Genomic DNA, 19,154 nt, shown 5'->3' with positions numbered 1-19,154 from the left:
ACCTTGTTTAATATGTCGGGGCTGAAATAACAAAAGAGGAAGTTATGGTATCACCCTAATTGTGCAAGTAATAAGTAAAATAATATTATTACTTTTAAAAGGAGTAATAAGTAAAAAAGTAACTAGTTACTCTTTGTAAGTAATTGGCCCAACGCTGCCAGATATATAAAGTTACATAAAAAACATTCAAGGTGCCACCTTCTTATTTTTAGTGAGCACTGGCCATTGTTTTGCTGGTTAAAATGGTTAACTCTGGTGGCAACAGACTATACCGGCTGGAGATAATTAACGTTAATTCTGTAACTGAAATAGTTCAGGTTATTTGACATGGGGATGTGTGAGGTACTTATCTATAGTCAGTGTATTACGTGCCATGGACTCAGATTAGTGAGTTGCCTTGTTCTTCCGCCAATTCAATTTCACTCTCACTGTTTTGTCTAATGATGAACAAACTATTACGACCATGTGATGCAGATAAAACAATTGAAGTACTGTTTATGCTGTCAAAGCAGAGAGGAGAGAAAGAAAAGAAGAAAAGTAGTTCATGTCTGATGTGTGACTGAAATTTTCACTTATAATCATAGAAATATTTAACAGTGTGTGGATATTTTTTCTAAGGTTTCAGTTTTTATTTCAAATTATCATCAGAGTCTCCTCGTTATTCTGAGCTGAGCTGAGTAAAGGCATCAATACTGTCAGGAATCTAGTTGGATTAAAGAATCTTTGTTCAGTTCAAATCTTTGTTAAGTTCAAATGAAACTATAACAGTTATTATGTTTCTTAGAAACTCTATTTTACAACCTGAACGGACACATGCAGTGTCTGTAACAGCAAAAAGATTCCACAGATTTACAAAAATATGTACTGCTCCTTATTGTAAACTCTTTTGTTCCCATGGGGATCCTGTAGGAATGATGACTCAGTTTTCCCAGTAATCTGATTTTGATCTGATCTCTGAAGTAACCCTGCTCCAGAGCAGGCTAGAAGTACAGCATAAACTAGTGGGGATATTTGGGGAATAATTGACTGATATGGCCTTTTGTCTCCAAAACCTATTTGATGTTGAGTCATATTTTGTCAGCACTGTTGAGTTTTATGACTTAATTTACATATTTATGCATCTTGAATTAATATTCAATATGTGCATGCATACAAAACATGCATCATGATAATTTTTTTTGTCACTCTGTATCACTGGGCTTCCAAGACAATTTTCCCTGCATATATTTTATCTCATCCTCTTTCCCTTGGTATATTTAGCTGAGAAAGTTTTATCACCCTCCACCAGCAAATGACTGTGGTCATTTGTACAATATTTCACAATTCAAATCAGTGAGGCACATAGGCTCAAATGACAGCCATGGTTTTTGCACTCCTCAATCACTGCAGAATAGCACACAAAAATAATCACATTAGCATAGTAATCTGAAGGAGAAGTAATGGTAATGACTTGCTTTGAATTACTTACAACTGAATAGTTTTTTGTACACATTATATCAGATGTGCAATCAAACATTTATGGGCACTGAAAAAACAATCGCTATCAATTCATTATTTGGCTCTGTGCGAGAAATTATATTAAGAATTTATACTTTATATAATTTACATATATATATATATATATATATATATATATATATATATACACACACACACACACACACACATATATATATATATATATATATATATATATGTGTGTACAGTTTCAAGATGGCGCCGTCCTAGTGGCAGCCTGTTGTAGTAGCTCCGGATATTTCTGTCGGTTTTTTGTATTTTTATTGCGTTTGTTGTTTGTTTTTTATCTTTATCTTTACACTGTCCTGTGCATCTTCGCAACGCACAACGGCGAGATGCTTTTCCAATGGATTGGACACTTTTTACTCCTCTTACTCCTCTTCATTGCACTTGGGTCTCTTAGGATCACTGGGAGCCATGCCTGCAACATCGCCTGCATTGTTTACACCCGCGACCAGCTGACGGCCCTGAGGTACCCAACTCTCTTGGCCGGAGAGAGACCCACCATACCCGAGGAGCTAAAGAGGAGACGGCGGGGCTGCAGAGCGGGGCTTAAACTGAGGATGAAGATGAGGAAGTTTAAGCCCTACATCCCTGCAGTCATCACTGGAAACGTGAGGTCACTGGCAAATAAAGTGGACGAACTGGAAGCGCTCACCAGGACACAGAGGGAGTACAGAGAGTCCAGTCTCATGTGTTTCACGGAAACGTGGCTGCACGAGCAGATACCGGACTCCAACACCTCCATTCCCGGCTTCCAGACGGTTTGAGCCGACAGAGACACCACCGCGACCGGCAAAAAGAAAGGAGGGGGCTTCGCCGTGTTCATGAACAACAGGTGGTGTCACCCCGGGCACGTCTCTGTCAAAGAGCGGGTCTGCAGCCCGGACATCGAGCTCGTCGCCATCGGACTTCGTCCATATTATTTGCCGAGGGAGTTCACCAGTGTCATCGCCATCACTGTTTACATTCCTCCATCTGGAAACACAGAAGCAGCGTGTGATGCCATCCATACTGTGACTGCTAGATTACAGACAAAACACCCCGGGGCCTTCATCATCATCACAGGTGACTTTAACCATGTTTCCCTCTCATCCACACTCCCAACCTTCCACCAGTTTGTTAAATGCACCACCCGTGAAAATAAGACTTTGGATCTGCTGTATGCAAATTTTAAGGATGCGTATAGCTCCACTGCCCTGCCACCACTGGGCAGGTCAGACCACAACCTAGTCCTACTCTCACCGTCATACAAGCATGTGGTTCAGCAGCACCCAGCCATAGTGAGGACAGTGAGGAAATGGTCTCCTGAGGCCATGGAAACACTGCGTGGAGCGCTGGAGGCCACAGACTGGGATGCTCTGTATGAGCCACATGGTGAGGACATTGATGGCCTGACTGACTGTGTCTCTGAGTACATTGGGTTCTGCATTGACAACACCATCCCCACTAAAAAGGTCCGCTGCTACCCAAACAACAAACCATGGGTAACCAGCGACCTGAAGGCCCTTATCAAGGAGAAGAAGAGGGCCTTTAGATCAGGGGACCGAGTAGAACTCAAGCAGGTACAAAGGGAGCTCAAGCGCAGCATCAGGGAGAGCAAGGACAACTACAGAAGGAAACTGGAGCACAAACTGGAGGACAACAACACCAGGGACGTCTGGAGTGGGATGAGAGAGATCACCGGCTTCCAGAGGAGAGATGGGGGTGCAGCTGAGGGGGACGAACGATGTGCGAATGAGTTGAACATGTTTTTCAATTGGTTCAACTCCAACCCCTCCACCCCCGGCAGCCCTTCTACTGCTTCCCCAAGCAATAATCCCCCACCTCCTGCCCCACACCACCCCCGTCATCCCCACCCCCTCACAGCCCCCCACCGTCTTCTACAGCAGACACCTCTCTGCTCCACCCTCGTCACCCCCACCCCCCAACCCAATGCTGACATCCACCTCAGGCCCTGCCTTATCCCCCTTTGACTTCTCCAGCGCCTTTAACACCATCCAGCCCAGACTGCTGAAGGCCAAACTGGAGAACATGCGGGTGGGTGCTCCCCTCATCACTTGGGTTGATGACTATCTGACGGGCAGGCCGCAGTTTGTGAGATTTCAGAACTGTGTGTCTGGTCGTCTGATCAGTAACATCGGGGTCCCCCAGGGAACTGTGCTGTCTCCCTTCCTCTTCACCACATACACGTCAGACTTTAAGTACTGCACTGAGTCGTGTCATCTGCAGAAATTCTCTGATGACACGGCCATTGTGGGGTGTGTGGAGGGAGGGAGGCTGAGTACAGGGACCTGGTTGTGCGCTTTGTGAAGTGGTGTGGGGAGAACCACCTGCAGCTGAACATGGCAAAGACGAAGGAGATGGTGGTGGACTTCAGGACGAACAAGCCCCTGCCCTCTCCTGTCTGCATCAGTGGGACGGATGTGGATTTAGTGGCCTCATACAAGTACCTGGGTGTAACACTGGACAATAAACTGGACTGGTCCACCAATACAGAGGCCATCTACAAGAAGGGTCAGAGCCGGCTTTACTTCCTGAGGAGGCTCAGGTTTTTTCATGTCTGCAACAAGATGCTGCAGATGTTCTATCAGTCTGTTGTGGCGAGCACCATCTTCTTTGCTGCGGTGTCCTGGGGTGCGGGCATCAAGGCAAAGGACGCCAACAGACTGAACAAACTCATCAAGAAGGCAGAGTCTGTTGTTGGCTCTAAACTTGTCACCCTGGAGGAGGTGGTGGAGGAAAGGATGCTGGCAAAACTGCTGGTAATCATGGACAATCCCTCTCACCCCCTCCACAAAACACTGGACAAGCTGAAGAGCAGCTTCAGCAACAGACTCATCCAACCCCGCTGCTCTAAGGAACGATACAGGAAATCGTTCCTAACTACTGTTATCAGACTGTACAACTCATCTACCTCTGTCAGAGCCAAGATGACACAAGATGACTTGTCACACTTTGCACTCTGAATCACCACAACACTCCACTCCAAATACTAACCGTATTGATATTATATATCATATCATACAATATTTGTATCCTTCTTTTTGCACTTTCTATTTACATATGCATATTCACAGTATATTATTATTTATGGTATTTATATCTTGACATTCTGTATTTTTATTTCTATTCTGTCTACCTCAGTATTCCATTTTATTGTATTTTTGTATTCTAATACACCGGACTGCTGTAACAACCTAATTTCCCTTCGGGGATGAATAAAGTCATCTATCTATCTATCTATCTATCTATCTATCTATCTATCTATATATATATATATATATATATATATATGAAATAAGTGGCTTTGGGCAGGCTTTGAGTATGCTGTGTGTCAGTCAGGCATTCGAGCATAATTGATATTTCCACAAGTCTGAGACTATTGTACTTATGGGTTTGGGGCTGTACTGACAGCTAAATAAAGTAAAGCCTTTTGTCAATATTAAATGTACAAAAACAGCACCGGTCTCTCTTGGAGATTTTATGCTTTCCTGTATTTCTCCATGGAAAGAAGAGATGTTAAGTATCCTGCTCTATATCAAACCAGTTGATCCAGTTATCATTAGATTCCTGCTCACTACACAGCATAACACCCCACTAGAGGTAATATTTACCTTTGCTTTCAGCTGTTCCCATCTCACAGTCCTCCACTGTCTCTGCAGTTTTATAAGAATTGGTTGTTGTCCTTTGAATGTGTAAAGCCACAGTGGCAGAAATTAATAAACACAAACTATATGTCTACTATCATACCTACATGAAAACGATTTTCATCCTCAACAACTTCCCCATTGGGTTTAATGTTGTGGAAGGGTGAATGCTGAAGCTGCTCCTGTTGTTCAGTTTTGACAGTTGTGCAGTGATCAGACTGACAAATTGATTTAGCTGTTTACCTGCCCCGTCCTTTTGTTCAGCTATGGCAAGGAACAGTACACTCCAAGAAACATTCTGCTTTTAAGAAAGGTATTGAAATTATGCTACAATGGACAGTGGAAAGTATGAATTCAGAGGATGAGTTTTTTTTTCAGATTTACAGATTTGTATGCAGGAAAATTTTCAAAGTCATTTAAAGTTTCTGAATCTACACACCAGCCAGATACTATTCACCTTCATTGTGTGTGTAGATATCAGGAGTGATCCAAATCCTTAAAGCTGCCCCAATCAAGTCTTTTTTTTAATGTGTAATGTGAAAGGGGTCATTCAAAGCCACAAACCCACAGAGAATTATAACCTGAAGTTCACCTCAGTTTTGTCTCTTTTAGTCCACGTATTCTTCCTTCCTTGTCAAAAAAGATTTTCTTTGTAGTAGATATACTTTGATGTTTAGGGTTATTATATCATGCTGTATCACCTAACCTCTACTGAGCTTCAGCGGGTGGACAACCACCCTGACATTATCCTGATCTTATCTTGATAAACGTGGGGATTTATTTTCCCATTGATAATGGCAAGCCCCAGATCATGATGATCCCTCCACCATACTTCACCTTTGAGATGACATTTTCATGTTAATAGGCAGTGACCTTTTTACAGCATACATAGTGCTGGAACATTTTCCCAGTAATGGTGTGCAGTGTCAAGGTGCTCTTTGGCAAACTTAAGGGACGCAGCAATGTTTTTTTTTTTGGAGAGCAGTGGCATCCTCTGTAGTGTCCATGGCAGAACAAATGACATCACTTGCGGCAATTATCAGATTTTGTATACCTCGGAAATGAACTGAAAATTCAGAGTGGTACACTGTTTGTGATATCTATCAATCATCTATCCCATATTGTCCTGCTATACACAGTGGTAATGTAGTGCATGACTTAGCTAAAATTTTCTTTTGGCATGCAAAGTCATGCAAAGCAGGTTATTCTTAGTCTGCTGTTTGGTACTTTCACAACACATTTAAGCTTTTATAGACGTCTTTGAGTGCCTTTCCAGCCATACACATCAGGTCACAGAAAATATCTTTAAACAGATTATACTGAAATGTTACAATAAATTAAATTACAATATGTCTCTAGCTGCACACCTGAATGCCATTCTGACTGGGGTTTGGAGCAGAAAATAATCACTCAGAAACTTATGAGAAGAAAGGTTTTCAGAATAGTCTTAGAAATATGAATGCTGCCAAGAGGTCACTTGACAGCAACTTAAATGATACATCACCTGTCAGACAGCTGGAATTACTCGAAACAGTTGTGCCTGAAATGTTGGTTTGCAGAGGCTCTCTTCCAAAGGGACCAACTCGACTTACTCTTTCTGTCACATTTTTTCCATCCATTTGCTAAAAATATAAGTTTAAAAACAATGTATCTAAGCTAAGATTCATTGAATTACTTTAAAGTACAAACTGAGCTATGGAGAAAGGGTAAATGAACAGATAAAGGTTGACAGCATTTTAGGAACACGACAGTGGCATTGTTTTGTCAAATTGTAAGAGACACAAACAAAACCATTTATTTTGCTGTCATTTCTAAGATCCATTTCCTGTAATCTTCAGCAATCTATAGTATTTCAATTATTTTTTTTAGCTTTTGGCACTCCTAAATCATGTTAATCTGTTTGAGTTTCAGTATTGATCTAGGCACTTTGCTACGATTTGTGATGTATAAAAGTCATCTTTCAAGAAAAAGTGTGTTTTATTATTAGTGTTATTTCACTTGGACGTTTCACTCTCACTATTTTAGGGTCCAAATTCTAGTTTGACAACTGAAAAAACTGTTACACTGCCAGATGCATGGTTGCATTAATCATAGGTGTGTTAAAATGCAACAAACCAATCAGTGTGCCATCTCCCATTCCCTCTGAAAGCCAGATGTGCTTGGACCTTTGTGGATTGCTATTTATTATTATTATTTATTTTGGTGGATTTTCCAGGTGGTAAGAAATAAGATATGTATCTGTTTATAGCCTGAAGCCCCCCTCCCCCCACTCCATTGTTGGTTGCCTCACATACATTTGTCTGTCTATGATCTCTGTCTGTGATCTCATCCAGTCCAGTTGCTTGTGTGTGCCTGTGTGTATACTAGTGTGTGTGTGTGTGTGTGTGTGTGTGTGTATGTGTATGTGTGTGTAGTTTAGCACATTGTGCACCTGCCTAGGTGAATCTTACAGTTGAATACTGCCAACACTGCGCCTGACCATGCCTCAATTTAAGGCCAGAATACCTATGGGGACTCTCAGATAGGCACAAATGCATTTGCTATTTTAACAACTTGGCCGATGGATGGGAATGAAATGACAACTGCGTTGATCTGAAATTAGCGAAGACACTCGCATCATGCTTTGCCCAACTTTGTGCCGGGCCTAAGATAAGGCCCAGGATGATTGTTGTCAACTTAGTGAGGTGATACAGGACAGTTCTCTTTTTTGGTTGATTTGGCTGGGTTATTTGTGATAACAGAAAGTTTGGTCTAACACTTTCCTTAGCAGCTATTTTGTCAGAAACACAACTGAGGAACAGCTCTTGTATCCGTTTATAGTGTGACCAAACATTTGCACTGTTTAAATAAATAAGTCAATCAAAAATAATTGTGACCTGACTGTACACATTTGAGTAGTCTTCTACACAATAGGACAAAGCAAAGTTTGTTACCTTGCTCAGGAGTTGAAGATGCACAGTCTCTGACTTGCAGCTCTTCTTCTAACAACTCACTGCTCCTTCTTGTTTCATTACTCCCTGCAATACTTGAAATTTATGCTCTGCCAAAAAGGTAGAGCACTAACCTCAGTGACAAATGGTTAATGGACTGCATGTAAATAGCACTTCTCTAGTCTAATCGACCACTCAAAGCGCTTTCCAATTGAAGTCACATTCATCCATTCACATTCATCCATACATCACTTTTTTCCTACACATAGCGGATTTATACCACATACGTGCATTCACATACTGATGATGCATCTGGGGCAATTTGGGGTTCAATGACTGCCCAAGGGCACTTTGAAATGTGGACTGGAGGAACCCGATAAGTAAAGCAATTTGAGTCTAGGTCTCTGATACTAACAAGACAAAATAGCATATAGAGAGAGAAGTGGACAAGGTAGAGAGAAACAAGGCTAGGGTTCACAGGGGTGCAGCCCAAGGTCCGGATAGACAAGCGGGGCAACTTGGGAGGATGGCCTTGTGGCCATGTTACAGGGGGGACAGCCTGGAGGCCGGGTAAACAAACAGCAATTCTGGATAGGATAGGACCTCTTCAGAGGCCGAGCAGAAGACCGATGGGGAAGACCAAGTCTCTGGAGGTCCAGCAGGAGGCTGATGGCAAAGACCGGGTCTCTCTAGAGGTCAACGGTGAAAACTGGGTCCCTCTGGAGGTTGAACTGGAGGGCAATGGCGAAGATCGGCTTTCTCTTGAGGTTGAAAATAGTTCCCCTCAGCAAACAGAGCAGAAGGGTGATAGCGGGTCCCCACAGGAGGCTGAGCAGGGGGACATAACCACAAACAGAGCCCTTCTGGAGGGCAAGTAGCAGACAGTGTTGCAGGTAGAACCCATCTGAAGGGCAAGCAGGAGGCTGGACCACCATCAGGAGAGCAGGGACAGGAGATGGCCAGATGGATGACTGGAAATGAGGAACTGGAGTCGGCTAGATGGATAACTGAAAATCAGGGACTGGAGTCAACTGGATCATCAACTGGAAACCAGGCGCTGGAGTTGACCGGGCCGTTGAATGGAAACCAGGAGCTGGAGTCAACTGCACCGCTGAGTGGGGATCAGGAGCTGATGTCAACCAGACTGCTGACTGCAAATGAAGAGCAGGTGTCAGATGGACTACTTTTTTTTTTTGACTTTATTTATGCAATAAAGTGATGACAAGTGTAATGATAAAATAATATAGAAAAACATACAGGACAAGCTATTGTAACACTGACTACTGTACAGGACTAAAGTGACTGTCATGTACTTTCAATTTAGGCCAAATCAGAAGATATAGTTTCGCTCAAGGAGGATATATGTGACACGGACAACAGTTGTAAATAGTGACAAAAAAAAAAATTCTTTATTGGCAGGAAGCCACTCTTCGATTTCACCAAACTAAAAATAGTTCAGCTAACGACTGAATTTATATAATCTCTATCAAAACACCAAAAATCAACTTACTTAACAACCTCAGTTGTAATCAACAAACCAACAAATTCACATTATGTAAAAAGGAAGCAATACTGTTCAAAGTGCAAATAAAATAGGAAGAGATGGGCCCAAAATAATAAACCAAACAAGGTCCAGTAAAGTCAACCGTCCAAATTAGTCAGTGTCCTCAGTACATCCATATTCAATGTGATTGTGTGTAATCATCCTTCAATATATGGTTGTGTAATTGTCCATCTATTTGTTCATCTACCCGGGTAGTGTGATTTTGTTTCTCATCTGCATGCTGTGATAGATGTGCTTTCTCCAGATGCACGATGAAGCTGCCTCGACGTCACACCCTCCACGCATGTAAGCCGGTGTCCTGCTCCACGTCCCTCAGGTCCGGGCTCTGGCTCGCCATCATAATCGACTCATACAAAAAAACCAACCTGCATAGAGCAGCAGTTTTTTTCATGTTGTTAATCTTTTTATCTCTCTTTATACATTTATCTAAATCAACTGTACAGTATTTATTCTCTTTTTACTCTTAAATCAACGAATGTGAACCATTCACATTGACAATGTATCATATGCAGCTATAAAATGAATTTTTAAACAGCCAACACAGAAAATGGTGTGTATATGAATTATTTCAAATGTTTTTGTTTTTTTTTAGCTTTTGCCACCACATAGTGCACAAATCATGAACCAAATCACATTTCAATCATGCCTGAGAATGACCAATTGAATTACTGTCCCTCAATAACTCAAAAATGTGTTTTAGCTCATATCAGCTCATGTAACTATATAGCATTTACTAGCATATAGCAATAACCCTGTTGCTGCACATAGCAATAGTTGGATTAGCACAGACAATTTTCCACAGAAATACCTTGAGATACATCCTTAATTCACACATATACATTCATCTATCTCCGGTTGGTTTTAAGCATGCTCTCCAAAGCATAACAATACATAACAAAGATATTTTTTCATAAAATGAGTGAGCAATTAGCCATGGTCGGCAGCCGCTAGCATACTATGCTAAGCGCTAAAGGTTAATCACCGGAGTTTTTCTTCTCAAACAACATGATAACACAGCGATGTCCGGCACCCACTGGAACAAAATAACTCAAAACGAAATAAAGTTTTAATCACTTTCATCTAGTCATCAACATTGACAATGCTCTCTCTCTCTCTTGGCTGTAGTGCGTCTGCTCTCATCGGCATTGGTGCAGAAAAAAAATCAAGGGAACTAAGAGCATGGGTAGCACTTGTGTGAGTGAATACCCACCCTGCTGGTGAAAACAAGGAACTACAACAGCTACAAACTCATTCAGACTGTATAGCTCAACATAGTTAAACTGGAAATATTGGGGATTACACTGCGTGTGTAACTAAAGGGCGTTACACTAAAAAAATACATAATAAAATAAGAAGAGAGAGAAAAAGAGGAGAAAAAGAGAGAAAGAAGTAGTTAATAGTTGTAATAATACATAATAATACACAAATGATGAGAGGGATTACGGAAGATGTCTAGTGTTGAGATGTGACAATGATGGTGTGTGTGTGTCTCATCCATGTCTTTATGGACCTTGCTTTGTGCACTGGTGCACAGTCATGTTGGAAGAGGAAGGGGTCATCTCCAATATTGTTGTTGTATATTGGTGGGATCTGATGTTTTGGTGGGCAACCCTGATCCAGAGGAAGAGAGTCTGCCCACCCTACAGACCACCTTGTCAGATGGACTGCTGACTGGGAACCAGGAGCAGGAGTCAGCCGGGCCGCTGATGAAATATGAGGAGCAGGTGCTGGCCGGACCGCATCTCTGTGATCTTTTCTTTGTTCTAGGGCTTCAAACCCTAGAAGTCTGCCAGGAAAGTCAAGGCGAATTCTCCAGAAAGGAAACAGCTCAGGGTCCTCTGGGTCTTAATCTGATAATGGGTCAGCTAATGTGCAGAGAGACCTGGAGATTATGGACTCACTGCTAGCTAGTTGACCAGGAAACTGACTTGGTTAAAAGGTTAATAAAGGCTGGCTTAAGGCAAAGAGACTGGGGTTCAGGCTGAAAGCTGTGTGAGTGGGAAGCTTGCTGTAAGCTAGCAGACCAGATGCACACTGGGGAACAGTGGTGTTAATAAAGTTCTTAAGCTAGACAGGTAAAGAATCCAGGCTTCTTTGGCAACCCCAACATGTGCTACCCTCAGAGGAGCCCCTCTTTCCTCTCTTTCTTGTCCACTCCAAACCCAATAGAGCCAAACGAGGGAGTCCATTAAATGAAAAAATTCCAGGTCTGAAGGAATGTCTCCTGGCTCCATCGTTTGGTCACTCTGTACTGTAACATTTGGTAAACTGGACCCAAATGCAGACTACCATGTCAGAGTTAGTGCAATAAAAAACATATTTACTAAATAATATCAACAAAAAGACTTACTGAACGTGGAAAAACATGAATCCAAACCAGGGAGGAGAGGCAAAAAAAGTCCATGAAACAAAAGTCTAACACAGGTAAATCCAGGAGGGAAACACGAGGAGTAACTGAAACAAAAGCACTAGGGAACACTGAGAAAACCAAATGGCATGCAAGGAAATAAGCAATGCTGAACTGAACTACAGGACAAAAGAACAGAAGTACAACAGGACGGACTGACAAATACCAAGGGGAAGACAGAGACTTGTATTTAAGTCTCTGTCTTCCCCTTTGTCAGGAAGGGGAAGAACATAGGACATAGGAACATAGGAAAGAACATAGCCAGACCCAAGGCATCGCTGTTGCTCTCGAGCGAGATCAACTCGCCGTAGATCGTCTTGAGCCCTATCCGTAGCCAGAGCAGATTGTACAAAAGAATTGATGATGTTACAGTGAAGTTCACCTTTTGTCAACAACCATTTGCATATATAATGTCATAATTTCATCACTTTATCCTATCAGACATTTGTCTTAAATTGTGTCATAATTACTGTATGAATTAGTGAGTTAAGGTGAAATTGTATTTTTGAGGTCAAAGTGACCTTGACCTCCAATCAACACTTTCTTATCAGTTAATTTTTGTTAACGTTTGTGCCAGATGTAATAAAATTCCATATCGATATTCCTGATATATTGCATTCAGAAGAATGTGAGGTCACCATGACCTTGAACCTTTGACCACCAAAATGTGTGTGTGTGTGTGTGTGTGTGTGTGTGTGTGTGGGGGGGGGGGGGGACTTCTGGTTAGACTAAGCCCCCCTCTCTCTCTGCTTGAGACAGAGAGATGAAAGAGTCCAGGTCTGCAGGGCAATCCAGTGCCACAAGTTGATCCTTGATGCCTTCAGACAACCTATGGTAGGAAGTGTCAAGCAGAGAGTGTTCCAGCCACTGTCCACTGCCAGAGTGTGGAACTCAACGGCATAATCAGCAACTGACCGCGACCCTTGCTGGAGGTTCATCAGCACCTCAGGACTAGGATAGAAATGATCAAAAATCTTGCTCAAAGAGTAGGTGGAAAGTTCCAGGGAATGGCAGATAGGAGAGTTGCATAGTTTATGTACACTAACTTAGCTAGGTCAGGGGGAATAGCGACCATCTGCATCTCTAAGTGGAACCCACACTGCACCAGGAAAGCTCAACAGTTGTCTTTGTCAGAAAAGCATTCTGGTCTGGATAGATGCAGTACAGGGGTAGGAAGCACAGTATGTAACTTCTACTGCTATTGGTCTCTCAATTGAAACAACAACAAAGACAGCGTTTGGTGACATCATGAATTTGCGTGGGATCATTGGAGTTGTTGTCTTCAACATCCTTGCCGTCTGCTTCTCCTGGTTTGAATTGCCTCTGTCAGTCCTTCAGGAATTTTTACAGGGAGCAGAGTTCAATCTGACTCAAACTAGCTTGTCTAGTGAAATGTTGGTACTTAGACTGTTCAATGCTTCAACAGAATCTGAGTATACAACCTGCCGTTATTTCATTTATAGTAGGTTTTGTGCCTGCATTTCCCATAACCAGCTGTGGTCTATAGCTCATCTCAAGCTTAAATTTTCCCAAAAAAATAATAATTAAAAAAGAGGAAAGAGTTAGAGAGGGATTATTGGTATAAATGGTTGGGGAGAGTAACAATCACGCCAATCACTATTTGTGCACACTGTGTTTTTAATTAAACCCCTGTTACTAATGATTATTATTGTAATATTTCAATGCATTTTTATCAGGATCAATATAAATGTTTTGATAGACTCTTCTGTTCGGCATAAAAAGCTGCTAAGATATTGCCATAAGGATGAGGAATCAGAATGTTTATTTCCTTGTTAGTCGACAATGGGTCCTCAAAAGCCACCCCTTCATCTGTCCCACTCACACCTGTTAATAATACCAATTACCTTGTTACACTTGGGACCTGGCATTATCAAGTAAGTGTGTGTTTGTGTGTGTGTGTGTGTATTATTGCAGATGCTGTGAAGAACTTTTCAAAAAGTCAAGTAGGCTGACAATTATGTAGTAATTCTGTGGTAATGGGAAAAAATCGCCAATAAATAACAGCCATGTAAAATTGGTAAAATGACAAGTTGTATAGTATAATTACCAGGAATTACTGTACAATATTGGGAGTGAAATTGAATCAGAATAAAGAGGGTTGGTTGGCAATTATATGGGAATTAATTGTCATGGTAAGTAATATAGCCCACTTACAGGGTAAGACAAGAGGATCCTTTATCTATAGACTACCATTAATATCTATAGCATTAATATCCCCTATTAAACCAAGTCTCATATATTACCTGTTAGGAGTCTTAGCTTTCAAAAAGCCAAGAGGAGTTGTAACCACTGCAACAGTGTTCTTTGGCAGAAGTGAACTGTAGATGTCACGATTGCTGGAATGTCACCGTAATTACCTTTCCACTGCCTGTATATTGTAGTGTCCATTGTTTCCTAGAAATATTTAGGTAGTTATCAAGAGCTTTCCCTGTAGTAACTTGTCAATAGCCTGTAAAGTGTAATGTGAACGTACAGATACATACATGGTGGTAACATTTAATAACTTGGTCAAAATAATGATGTATTTGTAGAAACCTATGAAAGTCTTGCATTTCCAAAGCAAATTTTTCTGTCAAGTTAGGAAATTTTTCAATTGTCCCTAATCTGTTATTGAGTAAAATGTTATTCCTTTGTTAATCCAATTTTTGAATCTAGGGTTTAAAATCTTTAAAATCTCTAGGTTTAAAACTGGGGTCAAGGGCAAATGTGTGTAATTATTCTTTGCTTCACTTCTCAATTATATTCCTCCCTAACCGAGTTCCAGATTTTAAGTTGTAATTTTATCTATGGATTCTGCACAATATTTGTAAATTTTTCCAAGTCCTTATTAAAGTTTTAAACCGTACTGCAGGTTTTTTCCCTTGCCAGACAAAGTCTTGGGAGAATATTCATTTTTACAGATTCAATTCTCTGTATGAAACTCATGAAGGGATTGAAGTTCCACCTTTGTATGCCTGATCTTATCTTGGTCAAGGGAGGGTCATAATTAATGTAGAAACTTCTTTGGGTAGCAGTACACCTAAATATTTCAACATAGTTTGGTCCCATTTCAAATGAAATATATCTTGCAGTTGATTTGGAGGAGTATAGTTTAACGTCAAAACATGGGTTTTCTGAACAGTTTAATAGTTTATATCTTACATTTTTGCCAATTGTGTCTAAAAGCTAAACAGTTCTGAAACAAATTGGACGGTTCATTTAAATATATCAAAACATCATCTGCATACAAGGCTAATTTGTGTTGTTCCCCATTCATAGAAATACGTTTAATGCTGCCAGTGTGTCTTATCCATTGAGTAAGGGGTTCTATATAGAGTGCAAAAAGTAGTGCTGACATTCCACACCCTTGTCTTGTGCCTCTTTCTAATTTAATAGTGTCCCATAGGCAACAGTTTATTTTTATCAAAGCAGTTGGATTGTTGTATAGTGCTCTAATTCCATTAATAAACTCTTCATGAATCCAGATCTCTCAAGTACCTTATACAAAAACCTCCAACTTATGGAATCAAAGGCCCTCTCTACATCTACACTTAGAAGTAAGGCAAAATAAAACCTGTCTGGTCTGTGTGAATAAGCTGGGGAAGGACCTTTTTAACTCACTTGGAAAGAATTGATGTGTATAGCTTGTTGTCAGTATTAAGAATCGAGATTGGTCTGAATGACCTGCAATCTAGTCTATCTTTTCCTCCCTTAGGGACAACAAATATACTAGCCTCCCTACATGTTGGTGGGATTTTCCCATCTTTTAAAACTGCATTGAATGTCTGGAAAAGAGTTGGTATTCATTCAGACCGGAAAGTCTTGCACCATTCGGAAGAAAACCCATCCGGACTTGGTGATTAATTTGCTTTAAGCCTGGAAATTAAACTGACAGGGTAGGTAAATTCAGGTATTCTAAGAATTGTCCAATTTATTGTTCATCTTTTAAAATATAGCTATGTATATAATAGTTTATAATAATTTTGGAAAGTCTTTTGTATTTCATTTTGCTTACATAAAAGAGTTTTAAAATCTTGGTCTCTGATTTTGTAAATTGTACTATCTGCTTGGTGCTTTTGTAGTTACCTTGCTAGAAGCTTTGCAAATTTTGAACCAGATTTATACTATTTTTGTTTGAATAATAATCTTTTTTTCTATGTCTTGTGAGAATAAAATATTTATTTCATTCCTAATATCCTTTAGTTTCCCATTAAGGTTTGGGTTTGGCTCCTTTTTGTGTTTTGTCTTAAGCTCTTTTCATTACTTTTATTTGCACAGTAAGATAGGATTTGGACAGAGTGCTTGGTGAGCTCTGCAGCTGTCTGACCAAGGGTGCAGTGGCTGGGTCTTGTGGCACCCGTTCCCTTTGCTCAATGTGTGCCTTGACAAGGGAACTTCCTAGCTCCTCAAGAAACATTCTCCGCTTGTTTTTTTTGGTTGAGTTCCACCCTTGGTGAATGTGGGTCCACAACACAAATGCACTGTATGCAGACACATCGAGGATGTTGTAAAACACAACCATTGGCCATCTCCTGATCATTCGCTGGCAAGTGTAGGTGGCAGTCAGCTTGTCCAGGTTGTCCACTCCTCCTTTGTTTTTGTTATAGTCCAGGATGATTATGGGCTTTTTGTCACTTCCTGATGACACAGCTGCATCTTTGTGAAGAGTGGACATTCCAGTATGACATTCCATCGTTTTTTGGACAGTATGAAACAGCAGCAGTGGCGTCTGTAAAAACAAACTTTGAGGAAAGTGGAGCCCTGTCCTTCACCTGCAACATTTCAGCAGGTAGCTCAGGTTTATTTTTTTTACTGTGCCCACCATGGTGAGTTTCCTCCTGAGAAGTTCTTGTCCAAGGTCATAGCTGGTAAAAAAAATTGTCACGAGTGATGTTGTGACCCTGGAGTCCAGTAGTCATATCAAGGACTACACGTTTTCTTGGTTTTTTTCAGGGATGCTGCTTGCAGATTTCCCTGTGTAAATCTGTAGATTCCATGCATAGCTGGTTTTTGCATCACAGGCTGCCCAGATTATTATGCCGTATTTGCCTGGCTTCTGGGCATGTATTGCCGGAAGGGGCATTTTCCACGGAAAGGGAGAAAACGTTCATCTACTGTCACCTCTGGCCCTGGGTTGAACATCAGTGGAAGGAGCTGCACCCATCTCTCCCAGACATCCCTGATGGGTGCAAACTTGTCAGATTTTGCTCTGGTGTCTCTGTTGTGAAATCTGAGGACTCTTGATATCATTCGAAAGGTCTGAAGTGACATTGTTGCCCGGAAAATATTCCTGCCTGTCGACGCGTCCCAGAGACTATCAGTTGCCTCATTGCTGGATCTGTACACTCCAGCAAGAAGAAGAACACCAATGTAGGCATCCAGGTATCCCTCATCAATGTCATTCCACATGTTGCTGTGGACTTTTATTCCTTCAAGGTTTGTCATAGCAATGATGACTTTTTTTTAGTGACAATGGCATAAATAGATCAATACATGTCTTGATGTCACTTACTCTCGTCACAGCAAACCTTGTGATCCCAGGGGTCATTTTGATGACATTTGCAGCAGTTGCCCTGCCATGAACGTCAGGAGGTACTGAGCTTCAACAGATGTTGCCACTTTTGGATTTGAATGTTTCAGCAGGAGTGGGAGCAGCCTCAGCACCGGTGACCTCCTCATCAGACTGATCAGATGTGTCTGTGTCTTCCGCTTGATACTCCACATCATCTTCCTCCTCAGAAACCTGCTCCATATCGCTATGCTGCTGTGTATCCTCTGCCTCATTGTCAGCTAAGATATGATCCAGAGCTTGGCTTACATAAAATCTTCTTCTTATCGTTGCATGCTGTAAACTGGAGATGTGTACAAATCACCAACTCTAAACTAAATTGGCCTTTCTGACTGGACATGTCCGTCTTTGTTTGTTTTGTCAAACTGGCAAAGAGAGAAGCCCCTAACTGAAGCTCAAGTGGTTGGAGGAAGAGCTGGCTGTGGGCTGTTGGCTGATAGTGTGTTTATGATTTCAGTTTTGGCACTTATTATTGTTTTATAATCTTATATTATAACTGGGTCGAAACTGAACCTAACAAAACAAATGTCATAATTTTCACCAGAGCATTTTATAATTTAGTAAAATTGATTTTTTTGATTTTATTTTGTTTAAATAGAAGTTCCTGACAAAGTCAAAAAGTCATGATGCAATAAACAAATTTATGTAGTACTTTTATGCATTTAAAACCTAAAAACGGGTCGGTGCCAGCCCTAACACTAGAGGAAGGTTAATATTTTCTTCACTTATGCAGTGTGCCTCTTAAGAATTGTAGGTGGGTAGTCATGATCTATACAGAAGTGCTTACTGTTGTAGTTTAGAATAATTTCTCTGTGCACTCACTTCAGCCTCCATACTGACCTGTTGCTGTGAAAGTCATTTGAGAAATGTTGCCTGTAATCCTGTTTCTGCTTCATTGATTCATGCGCCATTCAAATTGTGATGGACCATTTTGCTGAAGTTTGACTTTTCTCTGTCCATCTCTTTGGTGTGAAGAACTGTAATGTTACAATTCTGTGTATGGACACATGACAAATCTGTAAGGAGAAACAGACTATTGGATCTGTCAAGGTAACTTTTAGTGGGCGGCCGGGTAGTCAAGGGGTTAGGGCGCGTACCATGTTGAGTGCAAGACGCTCTTAGCAGGCAGTCACTGGTTCGACTCCTGACCGGTCTGACTCTTTCCTGCATGTCATTCCCCTCCCTCTCTACCCCCTTTCCTGTCAGTCTCCTCTTATCTATAATAAAGGCATAAAAAGGGCAAAAAGGCAAAAAGGTAACTGTTAGTGTGATTAACATGAGTCAGTTTCAGTTGATTTATTTATTTATGTAATAGGGATGATGGAGTTTACCATAGTTCCAATACAAAGCATGAAACTGATGTGCTGCACAGAGAATTTATAGCTATTGCTAATTTTCAACTCAGTCAGTATATTGTTTCTATACAAGTGCCATGAATTATTATTAAACTATTATTTCTACCAGACATTGAAGCATTGAGTAAACAAAAGTTGTTTTTTTTTTTAATAGAAGCAGT

At 41.0% G+C, this 19,154-nt stretch overlaps 1 protein-coding gene and 1 pseudogene across 1 annotated transcript in view; one reads left to right on the top strand and one right to left on the bottom strand.

The window, feature by feature from the left end:
- Positions 1-1,717: 1,717 nt before the first annotated feature.
- Positions 1,718-19,154, top strand: part of LOC139636029 (uncharacterized) — a 52,256-nt gene continuing 34,819 nt past the window's right edge. The window contains exon 1 of the mRNA XM_071503689.1: positions 1,718-3,249. Coding sequence (XP_071359790.1) covers positions 2,346-3,249 — 904 coding nt within the window. The 5' untranslated portion in view covers positions 1,718-2,345. The remainder of the gene's footprint in view (positions 3,250-19,154) is intronic.
- LOC139636928 (piggyBac transposable element-derived protein 4-like) lies at positions 12,306-17,871 on the bottom strand (annotated as a pseudogene).

The sequence above is a fragment of the Trachinotus anak genome, unplaced genomic scaffold (genome assembly GCF_046630095.1).
Source record: "Trachinotus anak isolate AG129_WGS33_773 ecotype Australia unplaced genomic scaffold, CSIRO_AGI_Tana_v1 ptg000019l, whole genome shotgun sequence".
In the NCBI taxonomy this organism is placed as follows: domain Eukaryota; kingdom Metazoa; phylum Chordata; class Actinopteri; order Carangiformes; family Carangidae; genus Trachinotus; species Trachinotus anak.
The sequence above is the reverse complement of the archived record's forward strand: the minus strand, read 5'-3'. Positions and strand labels throughout refer to the sequence as shown.